At 33.4% G+C, this 22368-nt stretch overlaps 1 protein-coding gene across 6 annotated transcripts in view; it reads left to right on the forward strand.

Annotated features, from left to right (window-relative positions):
• Positions 1 to 22368, forward strand: part of LOC124359939 (pumilio homolog 2) — a 395716-nt gene that overhangs the window by 368332 nt on the left and 5016 nt on the right. For 4 of the 6 annotated variants that reach the window (XM_046813107.1, XM_046813109.1, XM_046813112.1 and 1 more), the window contains 6 exons: positions 6827 to 7237; positions 9905 to 9991; positions 12948 to 13618; positions 15042 to 15269; positions 16354 to 16516; positions 19800 to 19968. In XM_046813107.1, coding sequence (XP_046669063.1) covers positions 6827 to 7237; positions 9905 to 9991; positions 12948 to 13618; positions 15042 to 15269; positions 16354 to 16516; positions 19800 to 19968 — 1729 coding nt within the window. The remainder of the gene's footprint in view (positions 1 to 6826; positions 7238 to 9904; positions 9992 to 12947; positions 13619 to 15041; positions 15270 to 16353; positions 16517 to 19799; positions 19969 to 22368) is intronic. The other 2 variants (XM_046813108.1, XM_046813111.1) reach the window with 2 other exon arrangements.

Below are 22368 nucleotides of genomic sequence, written 5' to 3' on the forward strand. Positions count from 1 at the left end.
TATCTATCGCGTTCACTACTCATCGGTTCGTCCAAAAACATGTCTATATCACTTTCATCCAGGTTTCCACTCATCTCTGATATTTAATAAAGCTTAGACTAACATAAACAACCTTACAACTATGTAACGAACAATCACAATGAAGTAGCGAGTGCAAGTGAGGTTACATAAATAATTGGCGCGAACTACGCTACGCTTGTACGTATCGGCTGTGAGCGTGAAGAAGTTGGGAATGTTTGTTTGTTCAGTCCGCCGTTCATTGCACACGCACCATAGAGTAATGAAAAGGAATGCACGATGTCTTTACAGCCACTAAATATCCCAAAGTGTACTGAAATTTCTATGTCAGCCCGATCGGTTCGGCAAGTAATATTTTCAGGCAATTTCGGTTGAAAAATAAATCTGCCGACCCGATCGGTCCAAAGTTAAGCCCCACACCCCATATCATATAATTTGCATAAATCGTCTTAATTTACCGTTATATTCACCACAAAAACAATATCACATAGAAACCGAGCCCAGAAAATTTTGGAAATACAGGGAACTCTAGAATTCTTTATGGTGGCAGTTAACGTGTTAAAGTGAAAATACAATTATTTAAATCACACGGATACATTAAAAGTATAGAAACCTATAAAAACATGTTTGTGGATTTTTTTAGAAAATGTACCCTCTTAGATCCACCAAAAACCCCACCAGGATTGCAAGGAAGTGCATTGTTTATCATACTCGTATTCCAATTTTGAGAGATACTTGTTTCTCATGGCGGAAATTATTTCGGAAAAAAGATTGGTACTTTATGGATGTTTTAGAGCGCACAATGTTTCTGCATAAAATCCTTTTACTAACTTTAAACTGCTGAAACGGTGGACTGAAACTCGTTTTTGCTCTATAAACTACAGAAAATGTTATCGTTAACAAAATAACACTTTCTTTTATTAGCTGCTTGGCCTGTCACTCGAGAAGCTAGACAAAATTATGTTCTGTCTCTCCGTACAATGTCTCTCGAACAAACTGGGGTATAAACTTATGATGGTGGATGTCATTACATGGAATTTAACTGAGCTGTAGTGAACATTTTTACATTGATCTTGATGGCAACGAGAAAACTAAGAATAAATATATTTGTAAACAAACTTACAACTATCGTATGACATTTTAACATGTTACACTGTACAGTAGCAAATACAGTCTAGAAGCTATCTAACTATTAGAATGAAATGAGCTATAAACTTGAATTTTTCATGTAACCTAAGCGAAGTCTGTTACGCGGGGATGTGTGGCGGATTTCTAGTGTTTTCTTTATGTACACATTGTATTTATCTCTTTGAAAAATCATTGTATTATTCGAACAGTACTGCATTAAAGTAGTTAATGAGATTATTACGTTGTCAAATTAGACCTGGAACAATTTACATGGAGTTTTTCGATCAATTTAGATTGGAATTGTTACTTCCAAAGCCTAGTGCAAGAAAGTTTGCCTACGTTCCAGCATTATGAAACAACGTGATTACAATTTGATTTGCTGAATTTTTGTTTTGAACTCGTTAGAATCACAATTTTTTTATTTAAATCTCATTTTTTAATCTTATGTAGATTTTGTATACAAAATCAGCTATTGCAAATGTTATCGTGGTAGTTTTTACCGTACATTTCTTATAACTACACCGAATATGACCACCAGAGCCCAAAACCACTCCTTTCGAAAGTTTCTATATTATAATATGTTTTGTGAAACTGCATCCTAACTGTGCCAAAAAACCAAAACAGATTGAAACTTGGTTTATACATTTATCTTAGCAATATTACTGGTAACCTCTACAAGTATCTCAAGATGAATTCTTCGAATCCGAAATGTACATTAAAAATACAAAAGTGTTCAAAGATGTATTCTTATTAGTTATTACTGCTAAGTATTTTGCCAGCCAGGTACACTATTCCATTGCAATATAGCGGCTGTTTAAACTTTTAAAATGTTAATAATTCAATTTAAAATTAACATACATATAAAACCAATACCGGTAGTGTTCTCCGGAATGCTACATTTCGAAAACATTTTGTAATTTTTATTTCTAGACATAAGTTACATCATAGACATAAGTATTGTTCTGTCACCAAGAACTGGCGAAAGGAATGCTGAAACAAATTCAAATTGGTAAAGAATGTATCGTATAAATATCTTGACTTTGTTCTTTGTTTAGCTAGGTACGCCATTTCATTTCACTATGGCGGCTGCGCGGCGTCCAAACTTTAAAAACTTTTGCATCTCCGTTATTCGTTAACCTAGAAAACAAAAATTAAAGTGGCCTGGAATTCTTCCGACTAACCAACCTAGTGTTATTTAATTTTGCCATAAAATAACAAGATGTAGCTCTTTATTATTTTTTGTAGTGCGTCAGTGTTCGAATGGGAATTATATAAAGCGATGTTGAGAGTCAGGCGCATGCTCAGATCAAACTGTTGCACGTGTTTGAACTGAGGTGCTGCTATCTGTCCCTAGATGTAGTGTTCCGGAAACGTGTGTTTTTGTTTTCCGTGGAGGGTTGTGGTAGTGGCATCCCTGGTTGTTTTCAACGGTGGTTCGGCTCCTACAAGTCTCGTCAGCTGCTACCTTTGTAGTCTGGAATTTGCCACCATTTTATTTAATCAATTACAGTTCTTCTGTTACTGTTTTCATAAGTTGAATAATTGGGTTGTGTGAAATCAATAAGTGTCAGATGTTAGTGTTTTTCTTTTTCAGATCCAAATTCAACATTTCATGTCAAAATTATTAGACTAGATATTTTATTGTGACATATTACTGCATACATCGAATCCATGGGTACGTGCATCGGAGAGAAATCTACCACCTCCATGGGTTAGTCAATCTACACCTAAGTAACTGTACGTGGCAAAATTTCAATCAAATGTTAGAATAATGCCATTGAAGAAGGATCAAAAGCACAGACACATAATTCTTGCTGATGCTGATATTCAATCGCACGGTTCCAATGTTCCAATAACTTTGAATTAGTTGGGATTGTATGTCAATCCCTCCTACTCCTTTCCATTAACCACTTTCATTGTTTGACAGCTAGTGTTTAAATCCAAATATTGTTCCTCTCTTTTACTAGCCTATTTCCAACTATGAAATTATTTTGTAGGTACAATATCAATATGATATAAATTGTTAATTTTCTGAAAACCTGAGTAAAATTGAAAAAAAAAAATATTAGGTGGCATACTAATAGCCTACTTCATTTACTTATTGTTCACATCTCATATACCTTAGACCTGGTTAGGCCTATTGAAAAAAAAGTTTCAAAAGCTTTTGATTGTTGTATATGTAATACAGGGCCTTGGCCTATTTGTTGTGTGGATAATAGGATATTCATAATTTTTTAATGTACGAGACGAGACCTATTATACTAACCCTTTTATTGGTGTCATCATCTGATTTCTTTGGGACGTTCACAAATACAATTATATTAAAAATGACATTTCATAAGATCTTCAGCAGTGAATGTGATGACTACATGTATTATAACTGGAAAATCATACAGTGTTTAACACATTGACCACGGCTTACACCTTAGGCCATGTTGCCTGCTGAAGATTACTCAGTTTAGATCAGGAACAAAATTAAGTACACTAAATTTGTTATACCTAGACAGTTATTATTCAGTAGGCCTAGTTAAAATATTTACTTAAGGTTGTGGAAGATGAAGATCAATATTAAATGTGGTAAGGGTGTTAACTACTTGTATCATAGAAGTAGTTTTAACTGTAGTTAACACGTTGACCGTACAGACAACTTAAGCTGTGCTGACTGAAGGGAGTACTCAAGGGAATGTGTTATATTGCTGCTCCTTCACATTCATTTCCAAATAACAATTAGCTTTGTAAACCTAAAAACGCTAATAACATCTTGATATATTTAATATACCATTGAAGTATTCTTTTGATGATTACGATTGATGGGAATTATTAGTGCATTCTTAACATATTGGTAAATATTTTAACAATGAATCATAAAAACTCATTTTCCTAGTTAGCGTATAACTTATTTACAGATAACTAATGTTCATCTGGGGTAGGGTGTGATAAGTGGATCCGGTTTTTTATATCAAAGAATATAATCATCGATACCTAATATTCGCAAATAATAAATATGAACATAACCAAAATTAGGGAAACTCATTACTTAAACTAAATGAACCAGAACGAGAACGATCAAACACCAAAACTCATAAATAATTAAGAAATGATAACAAACGTTGGGAATAGAACAAGAAATGATAACATAACAATAATTAGAATATAAAATGGAAACTTGTCGAACTATCTATATGTTTTCGCCTGGGTAACAATTTTTTTACTACTTTAAGGAAATGGTTGAACATGTCCATTTCAGAAAATTGTACCTCTCTTCTATATAAATATTCAAAGAGGTGATCTGCAGATGGTCGGCTGGATACCACTTCTTAGACTGCGTTTTACAGTGGTTGTTCCAAGCTGTACTTGTTGTAATACGAGAGGAATGAGGGTTTTAGCATCTCGTTTGTTTACAGGACAAATCTATATTCTATACCTACCCCCACGTTTTTGTCCTTCCAGTATAGTATCTATTAAATCTAGTATCCAGGTTCCTTCTACCAACCTCTCTATTTTTACGTTTTCCAATTTTGCACTCATCAATTTCCACCACCACTCCAGGACCTCCAAGCTTTTCTTCCCTATTAAACTGATTATCAATCCTCACAAAACACACTTCTCTGCAAAACAACAGCCAGTTAGATATCGTACTTCTTGATGGACTGTGTAAATCAAAACTACACTCAAGAATTAAAAATCATAATTTGTCTGATTTCTGGAAAAGAATTACTTTAAAGTCACAATATTGCGCAGTCCAAACTTTGACCCTTCAATAAAACTATTCTTTTTTTTTTCATTGTGTTTTTACTATAATTATGTCCACCATTACCTTTTTTTGCATCTGAAGACGACCATGTTTGCTCCTCTCACAGTTGCATTTGTTTCTTTCCCACAAATTTAACATAATGGATTTTTAGGTACTATTCAACATGTTGAAGCCACAAAAAACATGTTTTATCATCTTTTAAAGCAATGACGTGTAGTTTTCTAAGATTGACTGCCATTTTTAATAAGCAATGTTACTTACGGTAAAATTGAAATATTACCTTACTTGTATTATTTGAAAGTATTTACAGCTGTTAATATACATTATTTAAGTTAATTATTCAAAATAATTAATCAGTATCGATTGGTTATATCGATGGTTATGATTACGTAATATTGTTTGCCAATTTCGATATAAAAAACCGGGTCCGCTTATCGTACCCTATCCTTCATCTGCACTGTCACCAACTACCAAACTATACACAACATATAGGCCTAAATTGTATCATTGTATCAGGCAGAGTACGATAAGCGGACCTGGTTTTTATATCGCTTATTACAATCATCGATCCTTTATATATTGAATAACAGAACTGTCAATCGATATCAATGTATCTCAAATACTCAATTCATCACATGTTTCAAGTCAATAGAAATAGTTTAAACAATTACGTAATGTCATAAATAATAAAGGAACCACAACCATTAAAATTAAGGTCGATGATAGGAAAAATGACATTTTAATATTAAAGAAGTGTAACAACAAAATACACATCTTGAAACCGAGAGAGACTCATTAAATAATCTTTTATTTTGTATATTTTTCTAAAGTTAACTATCTTTTTTATTTAAAAGTTAACTTATAGAATAAAATGTATTTAGAATATAAAAATGTGTGTGTAGTTAGTGTTGATGGACTGTCTCGAGATCCCATAGGAGGGATAGCAGGCACACTATATCTCAAATGGACGAGACCCCACCCACTCTCGTAATCCTCCACAGTAGACTAGACCTATCAATTCATCCTTTTTCCCCAATAAGTATCTTGTTATTTGTGAATTATTGAAGTGCCACTTCTGGACATATATAGATTTGCCTAGTGTAGATTCAACTGGAAGAATAAACCAGCTAGAAGTAAACCTTTCTTTGACGGCTAGTGAACCAGTTACAACATGCAGGCCTAGTTTATCTTAACAATGGAATTAGGTTGTTGTAAAAACACAGCTCTCTGATTAAAATCTAAGGTAACTCTACATTTTCAACCCTTGGTTTGTTTAGATTCTAATGGTCTAGGAGACGAGCTCAAATAGTATACTTCTTCATTAAATGTTGAAGGATCTCAATTACAAGTACAAACATTTTGCAAGTACAATGCAAGATAACTTTTATATTTGAATTTATTGAACATTTTTTCTCAAAAATTTAAATAATTAATTTGAATGGTTTTCAGTATGTTTGTAATACTGGTTTATTTATTTTTTAAATGAAAGTGTATGCTTCTGTTATTTTTTTTAAGATATGTACAATTATATCACTATATGACATTACATTTTTTTATCAAAATAATGCTAATGCTGTTAGAGTTATAATATAAAATTTGTGAATGGGAAGTGAAAAATATATAATGATGAATAAAAATAACAAAAATGGGTGGTGAAGGATTCTTAGAGAAATTTATATTGAAATCTGTGTGCTTATAGTTACATTAAAAATGTGTAGTGTCTGCCAGTATAAATCAACATAACAAAGTAGTTTATATCTGATAGTTTGAGCTCTAAGATTCACTTTAGGTTCCAAATTTAGTTTTCATTCATTATGAATTCAGAAACTAGAAATAATATTCAGTGCCACAAAAATAAAACTATCGTCATAAATATCAGTTTAAATGTTATTGTTTTATTGACTGAACAATATGTTTTGTTGACAGCAGGACCAACAGTTATGCCTCAGTATTATAGCATGCCATGGGGTGTGTATCCTGCCAACATAATCCAACAAGGGACGACGACACAGCAGAGGCGTCCTCTGACACCATCATCAGCGTCAGAGAACCCATCAAACCTGCCACAAGTACAGCCCAGCCAGTATCAGGTGATTCCAGCCTACTACGATCAGAACGGTAGCATGGTGATCCGCAGCATCTCTGCTGGTGCTCCTCAGACGATGCGGCTCGTATCCCCTGCTCCGGTACTGGTTAATGCAGGTACACCAGGCAGCTCCATGCGACTGTTGGGCTCTCAGACCCAACAGATCACCACTCCTCCCTCTTCAATCTACAGCGGTACACAGCCTGCTTCATTGTACAGCACTCCAACTGCCAATGGAACTACAATATCAGGTTAGTTAGCATAAAATAGATTGTTCTTAGATTGCTAATAAGAAATGGTTTCCAAAAATGGGCCTAATGGTGCTTGTGTTGGTTGTTGATAACAAATGTTGATGATAAAACTTGTGGAACTGTGTATGTATAAATGTACAAGATAAAGACATTGTTTTTTAACACTGAACTATACTTGAACTAACCACAAATTTATTTTGAATTGGAAACAAACCATCTTAATTATTAATTACTGCTACGTTTATCCTTCTTGTTTACATATTTGTAAAATGTAACAACTTGATGTGGTATTGTTATTATGTCTTTGTTTAAATTCATTTATGTTATCTCATCGAAAACATTCCAGTGTGCTTTTTTGTTCTGTATTGGAATTAACAGGTTCTATTGCCTTGTTAACTTATTGTGGCTGAAAGAAATGTAAACTTTATTAAGTAGATTGTAAATATTTGTTCTGCTTCTGAACATAGGCATGTCTATTAAAAACAATAATTATTACATTCAAGAATATGAAACAAAACGAAATGCAAATATACACACAAAATATTAGATTGAGAGCACTGTATATGTTTTAAAATTTAAAAAAATGTATTAAGATGTTACTTTCTGCTGAAAGAAAAATCTATAGTTTATAGTTTCAAAATGGTGGTCTTTTGAAAATTGCAAACCAGAATTTCACAATAACTGAGAGAAGAGAAAAAAAAGTCAGACACACAAAATAAAGGATTTAAAAATCCAACAATTTTACCACTTATTTTGTTATGAAACGGTGATAAATAATATGTGTACTACTCTCATACAATTCATTGCAGTCTATTTTTAAACTTAATTAGAACAAACCACAATATGATCATGTGGTTATTTTATTTTTACTATAGCATTTCTAGTGTTTTTGTCGAAATATATAAATACTTGACTGCAAGATATAACTAAATGGCCTGATAACCTACAAACCACATAATGAGGTTGTAGTAAACTCAAAAATACTACACTAAGAGGTAGTATCAGAAAGTTCCTGGATTAGTTCTGCTAATATTTGTTTTCTTACCTGGGCTATTATTGGGTCCACTTTGAAATAATCTCCATTTGAGTTGATACGATGAACCCAGCTTTGCTTCCATGACTGGAAAGTGTTAAAAACCAACTTCTCCAGAAAGAGAACTTCCTGGATTTTTTTTTTCTCAAGTGGTGGACAGTGATCTTTTATATGCATTTCATTTTTGGGAAAAGAGAATAGTAACAAGGGGCTAAATATGGTGAATAGCCAGGATCTGGAATGTTAGCCATGTTGTTTTTTGGACAAAAACTATTGTTTTCTTGTAAGCGTGAGCTGGAGCGTAGTCTCGTGATCCAACAACCAGTTTTTGTCTTTCCACAAGTGAGGCCTTCTTTGATGCACATATTCCCTCAAGCGCCTCAAAACGACACAATAAAAATGAGAGTTCATTGTAATAATCAGGTTGCAAGAACTCACGATGGACTATGCTTTTAATGTAAAAAAACCACGAGCATTGTTTTTGTTGTACTTCCCACTTATCTTGCTTTTTTTTGTTTTAGTGACTGTGGACTTTTCCACACTGATGACTGCTGTTTTGTTTCTAGATCATAACCATAAAACTAACATTTATCACCAGTTATGATCCTGGATGTGAATGTGGGGTCACTTTCAGTTGTTTCTTTGAGTTCACTGCTCATATTAACACATTGCTGTTCCTGATCAACAGTCAAAAGCCAAGGCCAAATTTTGCGGCAATCTGATACATGACTAGATTTTCAGTTAACATTTCTTGACAACTTCCATAGCTAATAAGGACTATACTACATAAGTTATTTATTGTCTGATGACGGTCTTCATGAATGAGGTGCTGAATTTGTTGAACAATTTCATCTGTTGTGCTCATGGAAGGCCATCCTGAACGATCATCATCTTTAATTGAAGTTCTGCTAGCCTTGAAACAAGTGTACCACTCAAAAATCTGTGTTCTGCTCAAAAGCTTCTTCAAGCATTGAACAAGTTTCCTTTGATGATTTGTTTAAAGCAAAACTTGGTGCGAACCCATTGCTCAAATTTATCAGCCATCACAAAAATCGCTACATAATGATAACACACAACAACAAAGCACAACTTTAAGACATAATCTAACAACTCACAAAAAATGATATATGGCACAATGACTCAGCGTCTATCATGGCAGAGGCTACTGTAGGGCTGGTGGCTTTTACAGTTACGTAAAAAAAACTGTAAAAGTACTGTACCGGGAACTTTCTGATTATTGGGGTTGACAGGGAATTTAAGTGAATTAGCTACATTTAAAAAACTGTCATATCCTATAGCTTTTTATTGTAGTAACTTGATGCTGAATAAACAATTATTTGTAAAAGTAAATTAACTAAATAAATTCAATTAGTGTTTTCTTTGATTTGCTGTAAATATTCAATAAAAATATGTTAAGGAATAAATTTAAATTACTTGTATTGTGAAACTAATATCATCTGTAATTTCAAAGCTTTTGGTTGTGAATATTGTTATTAGTTAGTAACAATTTCAACATAAATAAAAACTCCTGTGGGGGCTTGCTTTTGTAATAAATCTATCAAAAACTAAATAAATGATTTGGTTGGTACCAGAATGACTGAAAGTGTGAGAGACTAACTTGTGTGCATGTGTAGGACTTCCCCCACAATCTGGGTCTGCTGCTCCTGGCTACTCGACTAACCTCGCTTCTCTCACTTCTAGCCTCTCGTCTCTGGGCGCAGGTTAGCACAGCTTGCATGTCTCTGTGCCTGCCAAAGCCCCTCTAGATTAAGTTTTGAATACAATCCATCAATTTTTTTTTTTTTTTTTTAATGACAAACTTGAATCTGTTATTGTTGTTGAATAAATTTGTTTACTGTATTTGGCTTAATAAATAACGATAGAGAAACTCAAAAGAGTTTTTTCTTAGATGCTGAGTTAGAAAGTGTACTTATTTAAAAACAGAAATCATGGTATGTGTGTACTGTATTTTTAATTATATTTTTAGAGCAACAATATGGATTGTATGGTTTATAAAAGTGTGCATTATCTGCCTTAGTATGGAATGTTGAAGTAGTTTCAAACCTGAGTGCTAATCATACTTCACCTGCTCACCAATTAAACCTCTTTCTTTCCTTCACTAAGTTTCAGATTTGTTGTTTTTGTTTCTAGTTGCATGTGATTATTTATGCGTTTGGATTTTAGTTTGGTATTTTTTTGTATTTTATTTTATACTATATAAGGTGTAAAAAAAAAAAATATATGGCATGTTTATTTACTACATTGAAAAGATTGGGTCCTTATTTGACCCATGTGGATTACACTTTTAGCCATGAAATGCAATTTTGAATCATTTAAATTGACCCATAATATATACTAGTGCAGTAGGTTTATATGAACACAACCATCAGTAGCACAACTCTCCCAACACATGCATTTTTCTAAACTCTTTGAAATAGCCATAAAATCTAATTTTAAAAGTACCTTTATACTATATGGCTTATTTTTAAACCTCTTTAACACAAATTCTTTTCCAAATTGAGGTCAAACCTTATATAGTAAGTCTTTATGAAAAACCTAACCTTAATATAATATATCATTAGTATTGCATATTTTCCATAATCATTGACGTTTTTTGTGGCAAATGACATCTCGGGTACAGTTCTAGATATGAAACTCCTCTCCTCTCTGAAGGGGTAGCATCGTGGCTGCATGTCTATTGTAAAATCTTGCCGCAATTATTGACATTTTTTGTGGAAAATGACATCTCGGGCACAGTTCTAGATATGAAACTCCTCTCCTCTCTGAAGGTGTAGTATCGTGGCTGCATGTCTATTGTAAAATCTTGCCGTAATTATTGACATGTTTTGTGGAAAATGACATCTCGGGTACAGTTCTAGATATGAAACTCCTCTCCTCTCTGAAGGGGTAGCATCGTGGCTGCATGTCTATTGTAAAATCTTGCCGCAATTATTGACATTTTTTGTGGAAAATGACATCTCGGGCACAGTTCTAGATATGAAACTCCTCTCCTCTCTGAAGGTGTAGTATCGTGGCTGCATGTCTATTGTAAAATCTTGCCGTAATTATTGACATGTTTTGTGGAAAATGACATCTCGGGCACAGTTCTAGATATGAAACTCCTCTCCTCTCTGAAGGGGTAGCATCGTGGCTGCATGTCTATTGTAAAATCTTGCCGCAATTATTGACATTTTTTGTGGAAAATGACATCTCGGGCACAGTTCTAGATATGAAACTCCTCTCCTCTCTGAAGGTGTAGTATCGTGGCTGCATGTCTATTGTAAAATCTTGCCGCAATTATTGACATTTTTTGTGGAAAATGACATCTCGGGCACAGTTCTAGATATGAAACTCCTCTCCTCTCTGAAGGTGTAGTATCGTGGCTGCATGTCTATTGTAAAAGCTTGCCGTAATTATTGACATGTTTTGTGGAAAATGACATCTCGGGTACAGTTCTAGATATGAAACTCCTCTCCTCTCTGAAGGGGTAGCATCGTGGCTGCATGTCTATTGTAAAATCTTGCCGCAATTATTGACATTTTTTGTGGAAAATGACATCTCGGGCACAGTTCTAGATATGAAACTCCTCTCCTCTCTGAAGGTGTAGCATCGTGGCTGCATGTCTATTGTAAAATCTTGCCGCAATTATTGACATTTTTTGTGGAAAATGACATCTCGGGCACAGTTCTAGATATGAAACTCCTCTCCTCTCTGAAGGTGTAGTATCGTGGCTGCATGTCTATTGTAAAATCTTGCCGTAATTATTGACATGTTTTGTGGAAAATGACATCTCGGGTACAGTTCTAGATATGAAACTCCTCTCCTCTCTGAAGGTGTAGCATCGTGGCTCCATGTCTATTTTAAAATTTGGCAGTTTTTAAGTGCTGTATTTTTATGAGAAAATAGGTGGTGTGAGTTTAATGAATTTGATAGTACATTATATAATTGATATTATATCTGTGTAAAAGTACCTAATGCAAAGGAAAACAAATTATATATCAGTGCATTAACATTTTTTAATACAGTTAAATTGTTTGTAACTGTAGTACTGAACAATAACAAACAAACTGGTTTTTGTTAAAATACGAGTTTTAAGTTACTAAGTTCGTTACAATATTAAATGTACTGTACTCTACTGTATTATAAATGTACGTTTTAGAACTAAAGTTGTTAGCGAGAGTCTATTCAAAATAAACGTGATCTCGATAGCATAACTTTTAAGATCACAGAACCTTGATAGTATGTTTCCTCTCAACTGCAAGAGAAATAACAAGCATTTTTCAAAAATTCCGTTGCGAAAGTTGCTACCGAGGTTTTACTGTTACATTATGGAATTTAAATTGTGATTGTAAAAATATATGTATTTATAGTAAACAAATTTTAAGGTTATCAGATATATTTCTTTTTTTTTTCTGGCCACTAGCTAAACTGGTGCAATTTTGGGAAAATTATAGTGCATAGAAAAAAAACATGTATAAATATTTTACTTTTGTTGAATTAAAACAAAACTATAAGAATTTGCTGATTACAATTCTTTTAAATCTATTAAACTGACTAGAGGTCTCCCACTTATACAATAATTTTATTCGACTTCAGAATGTGTATTATTCACCGCATTAAACTACAGTATTGTAGGTTTATGTAATAATGGTGTATCTAACTAAGAAAACTTTGCAGGGCTAGGGTTGAGCACAGGGAGCACTGGCCGAAGAGACTCATTTGATCGAAACACATCAGCATTCTCACCGTCATTGGAATATGGACGACAAAAGTGGCCTCAGAACTATGGAGCCTTAGGCACAGTGACTGCATCTCCCAGTCCATTAGGTTTAGCATCGGGCTCAGTCTCCCCACCTCCCACTTTGGGCTCCTCTGCTGGCCTGCAGCTGGGGGCTCTCACGACATCGGCCAACCGCACACTCCTGTCTGCGGCACCCGGTGCTGAAGCTATGACCAAGTTCAGAGCTGCTGGCACCATGCTTGGTACCAACTCTCTGTTCGCCAAGCTCGGTACAGTTCCACGCACTCTGGGTGGGGGAGGCACATCTCCTCTGGAAACCAAACCCACGGGCCGTAGTCGATTACTTGAGGATTTCCGCAACAACCGCTACCCCAGTCTGCAGCTCAGGGACCTGGCCAACCACATTGTAGAATTTTCCCAAGACCAGCATGGCTCACGCTTCATCCAGCAAAAACTGGAACGTGCTACTGTTCCTGAGAAACAGCTTGTGTTTTCTGAGATCATCGCAGCTGCTTATAATCTCATGACCGATGTCTTTGGAAACTATGTTATCCAGAAATTTTTTGAATTTGGAACTGCTGATCAGAAAACTACTCTTGCTCAGAAAGTAAGTTAGGCTTGGTTTATGTAAAATAGAATAATAGAACTGATAAACTGTAACAACTAACACTAGTGACATTGAATAATATTTTACTAGTTCAGTTTTTCACATTGACTAGCATTGTTAATAAAGGAATACTGGTAAATAACTTAAGGTATGCTTATTATCACTTCTCAGATACTCTCACACTTTTACAGGTTTGTATTTTTTCTATGATTTTCTAATTTAAATATTAATATTCATACTATCATTTAAGTCAAAGTTCTAAGCAGTATTCTTCATGTCATTCATTATAAGTACAATAATGTCTGCTTTCTATAATGAGGATTAAATTATTCTTTACCAAGAGAGTTCTCATCACAGTGAAATTTCATTATAAAATACTGATGAATCCAAATATTTCTTATTACAGCTAAAAGTGTTGTTTTTCTCACAGTATAGGGCTACAACTTCAGAGATACATCAGAATAATAATAACTGGACAAACATAAACCTCTTATTCAACCAGGAAGAAATATGCTTCAAATACATTGTTGTGCATAAATTGTGTCCCCTATATAGTTACATTGGTGCTAAAATGTACCTAGTATACTTTTATAGTATTGCAAATTTTTCAAATGCTCTTGATGAGGTTAGCCATCATTTAGTACAGATTAGGTATATAGTATTGGTACTTAAGTTATAAGTCTCGTTTATAACTTTCACTTCATTGAAACTGTTAGCCCTCTTAATGTTCATTGATTTTGTATCGACATCAGTCATGCTAATGAAAAAATGTATTGCTGATATATCGGCAATTCTACATTTTTGTAAATAGCAATATGTAGCTGTGACCTTACTTCGTTGAATGTGTTATACTCTGTACTGCATATTTGTCTTCTTTCAGCAAACCAGTTATACTAAATATCATTTGTAGAAACGAATTAAAACTGTTCTGCATAAGATCATTTTTGTACAGTAACTGTTGTTCTAAAGTATATAGACGTTGGTTCAAAAACCATTTGAAAATATGGCTGTTTCGTAATATTTCTGGAGTATGAAATTTATATATAGTGACCTAGAGTGATTAAACATCATTTTCATTTATATATCAAACATGAAGTGAAATGAAATGTCACATTTAACATTTAGTATAGAAAAAAGAGGTTGTTTGTAATTTTTTAGATGTAATTTGAATTGTATAGGATTTTTGGACTGAAATAATGTATTTATTTTCTTTCCAATATAGTATTTTTAGCATAAAAAATAATCCTGCAAACTTAGCAGAATTCCTTCAAAATTAGCTTAACTATGTAAACAGTAATAGATAGCATTTGAGATTTATTATAGTTAGTCCTAACAGCATCAGGACACTTATGAACAGTTACTACATAGGCCTCGTATTGTGACATGAGAGAGTAGTTGTCAGTAACAACCATTTTCTTTGCAGGTAAGAGGACATGTACTGCCCCTGGCATTGCAAATGTATGGCTGCCGAGTGATCCAGAAAGCACTAGAGTCCATCTCTGGTGAGCAGCAAGTAGAAATTGTCAGAGAACTGGATGGTCATGTGTTGAAGTGTGTGAAAGATCAGAATGGCAACCACGTTGTACAGAAATGTATCGAATGTGTTGATCCTCATGCTCTTCAATTTATTATAAATGCCTTCCAAGGACAGGTAAGTTAACATGTCATGGTAATTATTTGTTATATTAGTATGTAAAATTAAATTATGAACATATTGTGAAGTTATTACCTTTATTTCAGCCAAAACTTTCCCCAAGGCTGACAACTTTAGTTGAAGTTACTAGCAAAGTAAAGACTAGTATGACAAGTTGTTTTATTTTTAAAACGTTTGTCAAGCCAGTCACTTTTTCCAAATATTTAAAATATCAATTCCTGTTGTTATAACATTGATGAAAGAATTAAGCTTCTGTCGAAGGTTGCAGAAGCTGGAATCATGGAGTTCTCAAATATAGACCAAAATAAAGAGATGTGCATATCTGGACATTTGCTTACAAAATAAAACCCAAAATTAGCCACAGTGAATAATCCCTTTAACGGCTTATTAAAAAATAAGGAAAATGAATTTTTTTATACTTATTTTAATTTATTGTTCTTTTTTCATTACAAACAATCCAAAATAATTATTTCAAAATTGATGAATTAAACTACTTATCAAATCCACACCATTTAGGGTACGCTTGTACATGGAGGCCATCTTAGACTGCTGACACATTGCCTCACAATTCACCATATTAATTCACACCCTAAGATAAGGACTTGAAAGAACTGTTACTCCTTCTTTTATTCCTTTAAAATCATACCCAAATTCTCTTTAATTTATTTTTATGAAACTATAGAAAAGAAATTATTTCCCCTTGGTTTCAATACTGTGCAGAAATTATAACTATCATTTCTGTTTTCAGGCTTCACTTTGCTCCCTTTAAGCAAATCTTAGAATCTATTAAAGTTATTATTAAAATATATTCCACAATATAATAAATAAATAGTTTCTGTTGTTAGTATTATCACTTGAACTTGAAAACAACATTAAGTTAAAATTTCATCCTGACAGCTGAAACATTATTTATTACCTTAAACAAAAGATACTTTTATCTTCCTCTCCTCTCTGTTGGATCTCATCATGCTGTTTTCCACAGAAGGTGTGAAACTTGATGAATACTTTATGAAATGTTTTACATTCTTATATAAAATGTTTTCAATGTTTAAATTAATTATATCATGTTATTTCATGACAGGTGTTTGCTCTGTCAACTCATCCGTACGGCTGCCGAGTGATCCAACGTATCTTGGAACATTGTACCCAAGAACAAACTGCTCCTATTCTGGAGGAGCTTCATCAGCACACAGATCAGCTGATTCAGGACCAATACGGAAATTACGTCATTCAACATGTTCTTGGTAATTACCTACCTTGCACATTCCGTAAATATAAATAATCCTCCTAAAAAAAAATTTTAAATGTCTTTTCATGAATATTATCACATAAGAGGTCACATCTGGGACAGTTTGACGTTTGTTTTGGAATTTGTTAACACTTTGGTGATATTAACAGCATGAGAGCTGGTCTTATCTCTTCTCATATATTTTTTCACAAGATCTGTATGTTTGTCAGTTTTTTCACTTTGCTTTTAAAGTAATTAACATTTTACTATTCTCTGCACCCAGCTCTGCAATATTTCCCGATAAAAATATTTGCACTTATGAATAACATCACTCAAGTTCCACTTTGGATTATGGTCATTTATGAGACAATTTGAGTTTTATATGACAATTATTTAAACAGTATATTCTGGAAAACTATTATTCAATCACAGGATTCTTTCGAGAAGATTTTACACTCAAGAAAAATCACAAACTGTGTGGAAAAATAAGCTTGAGCAAATTGCCTTTGTATGGTTTTTCACATGTTAAGTATATTTTATGTTAATAATTATGTACATGATATGACAAAGTAGATTGTGTGTATATAAGGACTGTTATTTTTTAATTAATTAATTTCTTTTACTGCTTGAGGGAAGCATACAAACTTGTTATGAAATTGAGTTGAAGAAATGTTTATCCCATGTTTGCTGTAACAAAATACATCATTTTCTGAAGTGCCTAATGTGAAATAATAAATAGCCTTTTACTTTAAATTGATATTACTTTTTTGAAATTTTTATCAAAACCTAAAAATGTGTTGAAGATTAAAAATTATACAATTAAAATAAGACCAATCAGGTATGTTACTGGACCAACGTACTCTTTCAACTTAATTTTAAATTTATCTCCATATTACAAATTACAACTGTTTAAATATAGATGGGAATTGTTAAGTTCTAAGGCATACATAGCAGGTTTCATGAATATCATTGAGTTTTTCGGTTAACACAATATATTTTGACCTCGCTATTGAGTGCCATCAAGATAAAATTTAGATTAACCACTTTTATTGACAGTTGATTATTCATAATTATTGTGTAACAACAAAGTATTTTTGAAAAGTTATTAAACTCTACTGCAAAATCAAAATGCTTTCTAACATTTTACAAAAATTCAATGTATTTATTCCAGTAAAACATAGAATACTGAAAATTATAGGGTCTGAACACATGTAGGATTTAACAAAAATTTCCAAAGGTTGTATTATTTTATAATGTACAGAACTTTTGCAATCAAGTCAGAATAAAGTTAGTTGTCCTTTAAAAAAAAATTAACCCTTCCCACGCCGTGCACAGATATATTAGAATGGCAGACTTAACCAAAACCCCACATACAGTTATATATTTACAGATATATGTCTCTTGGAGAGGTTTTTAGTTCTCAAAAGGCCTTTGAAATGCCCAGTGCATGCGATGTGCCTATCGCAGTTGCCGAACAAGTAATTATAAACGACCTTCACTCAGTGGCAGGGGGACAGGAGTGCCCTTTATCTAACCCCAAGCGCTTCTCGTCAGTTCTGCGTCTCCTACAGAGCCATAACCAAACATATCCGTGGCTTGTATTATTGCTTTATCGGTTGTCACAAGTGCACGCAAGCGTGCGCGTCTACTACATATCTCGTTAATATTCTTCATCGCATGGTAGTGTTGTAATTAGTTTTAAATATTTATCTTGTTAAATAGTAAAATGTAATTAAACTTTTAATTTTACAATGAAATTGAAATTTATTTGAAATAAACAGTTTTATAAATAGTTCTTTTTTATTTTTATCAATAAATATGCAAGCTTTAAGTAAAACTCCCTGTTCTATACTGTTTTTTGCTTTTACCTTTTATAATTTAGTTATAATAAAAATTAGATGAACTTAAAGAAACAAAGATTTTTTACTTGTCTTGCCATTATAGGAAAGTTAATGGATTTATTATTAGTGGTGTGCAAAGGGTTAAAAATGATCAATCCTCTGTACTTTTGTATGTCGCTTTTTGGTGGTAATATCATGTCATGATTTTTTAGCATGAGTAGGTGGTTGTTGCTTCTGGAAGTAGCTCAACAAATAGCAATGAAAAAGAAATGCTTTGCATCTTGTAAGAAGGATGTTAACTCTTATGCTGAAAGTAGAGGTATGTCTGAGCACATGGCTCATGAAAGCTGAGATGGTGGTGAGGATGAGGATTTTATTGCTTTTTTTCTGTGAACAACTTTTAGGTGTTGTTCTCCATTGATAGTCCTAGCAATAAGTATTTTGAGTGTTGTCACTATATATTGGGGTCTGTAGTTACTCGATTTGAGGCTACTTGAGCTGTTTTTACTACTATTCAAGTAACTTCCTGTAACCTAGGTTTCTGATAATTGTGGATTTAACGTGCTTACAGAAACATTCTAAATATGTCATTCTGCTCATAATTTTTTTTTTTACAAAATCTTTACAGTGGAACATGAACAGAACATTATTTGTAATTGTTGCTTGGTCTTACATAAATTTGTGTTTGCAGTAGTTCTAACTCACCAGTGTGCTCTTGCTAAGCTTGTTTTTTCATCTTGTGCATTTTGTTTATCATAATGGAACAATTGCTTGAACTAATATTTAAAAATTAATTATCAATATTTGTGTTATTCATTACTTTTCTTTACCCTCATCCCAGCCTAATCAATTTTTGGAGCATTTCTTTTGTTCATTGATAATTTAAAATGCCTGTAAACATCTCTTAACTTTGACCTTGTACCCTAAATTCTTGGGTAGCCAAAAAATATAAAATGTGAGTATTTAGTATATTTTCACGCTTAATCCAACAAAACGTGACTAGAGCAGCCCGCACCAAAATAGTTCAATAACATTTGAGGCTATAGTCACACACTGCCTGCTTGATTGCCATGCTGTATGTAACACAGATGAATGAGACAAATGAATGTACATTTGTTTATGGTAACACCTGAGATAAGTGGGAACTCAAACGCACCAACCATCATTGGATTATTATTGTGTAGGCTCTATTTTATTAACTTTTATTAGTTTATTGAGGTTTGCAGAGTGCAAAATCTATTGCTTTGGGTCAGTAATAAGAGCTAACACATCCCCAAAATACAAATAGTCATTAAATTAAATATATGTATATAGAAGTGGAAAAGAAACCCCCCATTTATCATTATAGTCTGTTGTTGTCACGACTTAGTCAGTGTTATACAAAATTTAGCTAGATCTTAATCAAAACCTAGTTATTATAGTATGAAACAGATAATTTATGAGATCCAATTGTTTCAGAACATGGGAAGCCTGAGGACAAATCTCTCCTAATTGGAGCAGTGAGAGGAAAGGTACTTGCCTTATCTCAGCATAAGTTCGCATCCAATGTGGTGGAAAAATGTGTCACCCATGCCACTCGAGCAGAGCGAGCTATCCTCATTGAGGAAGTCTGTGGCTTCAATGACAAGTAAGAAATACTTTGTGTGACCCTTAGTTGCTGTTTCTGTGTTGTTTCACATCTGTCTGTTCATTATTGGTCTACTGGAGACAATGATTTATACTAATCAAATTTCTTATCAAAACTTCAAAGAAAGTTCTATAACACTTAAAGATATTCGGCACCCACACAGTGATGTATTTATATATATATATATATATATATATATATATATATATATGTATTTTACTTTTCATATTATTTTTAAGTATAACATAAAAAGTCCTTTTTAGTTAGATCATAACGAAAAAGAATTTTTTGATGTGTCAGATTTAACAATAGACAGGGTGGTGTTTAACTGGAAGCCATACTAGCAAAGCCATGATTTACATAAAATGCTACTTCGTTAGAACACATTAGTGAGGATGTCAATGCACCCAGTTTCACTACCAGGGCCATAATTGAAACGTGATGTCGCCTTTGCTGGAACTGGCAGTTACTATTTCATCTCACTCTAAACATTGCCTTTTATAATTGTCTTGTATTTGAGGGCCATCCGGAATACTGGAAATGAGCTTATTGCTTGCAACCTAACTATTCTCCCTTTAAGTTCTTTGCATTGGACATGATGCACTTGTTCAAATGATCCTCCCACTTTGAAAAATAAGTTGCAAAGCCTTCCTTCAGCATTCCGCTGTTCATTTGTTTGAAATCTGGTTCTTTTGTGCAAAGATTAGTTTCAGGAACAGCCGAAAGCTGGGGTCATGGTTTTCTTACTACTCATGTGCAACTTTAAAATGCCACTCTTTTTGATTTTCGGTAAGAATTTTGGGACAATTTTAGTAGCCATTTGTTTCTAAACGAAGTCCTCAGCAACATTTTTAATGGTGGTTTTTGGTATATCAAAATCTTTCTGTAACTCAAGCACCGATAAGGGTTTGTCTCCTTTGATCACAAACCTCACTCATTCAGTTTTTTTTAGAACATACATCACTTCCACTAATTCACAACCTTATTTAAATCTGCTAGTTGAACCACAAATTTTCGAAAGTCGGAGATATGGCTTCCCCCCTAAAAGGCTAGCTGGATTATTTGAGTCATATCTGCACACGTGTTCCCAAGTTTAAAACATAACTTGATGCAAATTTGTTGATATTCATCCTCTATCATTATTGAGGGAACCAATCCGAAGAAGCCTTGAGAAATGCACCCACTGAACACTGAATGACAGCTTTCTTATTTGTGTGAATGAGAGCTATTTTTGGTTAACCAGTAGATGACAGAGACCATGCTCGCTAAATTTAATGACAACACCTTCAGTAGATAAGGAATAATTGTGAATATCAGATACTTTCCGACACCTCTAGTATTCTGCTGTTCTCCAGCAGCTCAGTATACTGATGGTTAGTACATTTTGTAAAATTTGCAAGCTTTTATCTTTGAGTATATTAGTTACTCAAGAGGTAAATCATCTAATGCAAAGTTGAGGCATGGAAAAGTGAGCACTCGGCCTGCCATCTGTAGAGCAAAAGGCTTAAGTAGTTCAGGTAACAAATATTTTAACAGTAAAAAATCAAATTTACCTGGCGAAGCCCTAGTGTCTAACCTCGGAACTAACTGAAATAATCCCCCGGACCTACAACACCTTGGCCATATGAATGATTTATCTCCTGTCTAAGTAATATAATCTAAACTTTTATTCAAAACTGCCTACAAAAATATATACTTTACATACAAAATGCATTGTTATAAATCAATTTAATCAGAAAATGTCAAAAAATAAATGTAAGGTTAAAAAAATTATTAACCAATTAGGTGAAATTTTTTTTTAATTTATAACGAATATTTTACTGCTCAATTCTCAAATTCAGCCTCAAAATAAAAACTTGACACTGTACAACACTGTAAAATAGCCACTTTGTTCAAAGAATTTGTTATAAAAAACACTTATAAAAACTCAGCACAATTTGAAGTACATAATTTTTTTAAATCTGTGTACAAAAAATTTGCCATATCTTAATGGACTATCTCTCGGATCCGAGTTCCTAACTCTAAACGTAGGTCCTACATTGGTTTCAGGTTCAAGAGTATTTACTTTAATCAACATAATTTGAACATTAACTTAAAGTATTTCTTTGAGCTACAATTAGTACTATTTGAACACTAGTCATATTGATTTCATCAGATGTTTCAGTTTCGTCAACATCAGAAACAGTCCTCATTATTACCTGATGAAAAATGTAACAATTCTTTTCTGACATGTCTTCTGCTCCAATGTCACTTACCTCACTCTCACTAATTATCGCCTCTTCATATATTTCTCTATCAATCTCATTATTTTTATAAAATATTCACAGCGACATTAGTAGCAACATCAACATGACGTAAAGTAAACAAACATGATGGGGGATCAGCTGCATTCAATGCTAC

Source organism: Homalodisca vitripennis, chromosome 4 (assembly GCF_021130785.1).
Source record: "Homalodisca vitripennis isolate AUS2020 chromosome 4, UT_GWSS_2.1, whole genome shotgun sequence".
Lineage (NCBI taxonomy): Eukaryota > Metazoa > Arthropoda > Insecta > Hemiptera > Cicadellidae > Homalodisca > Homalodisca vitripennis.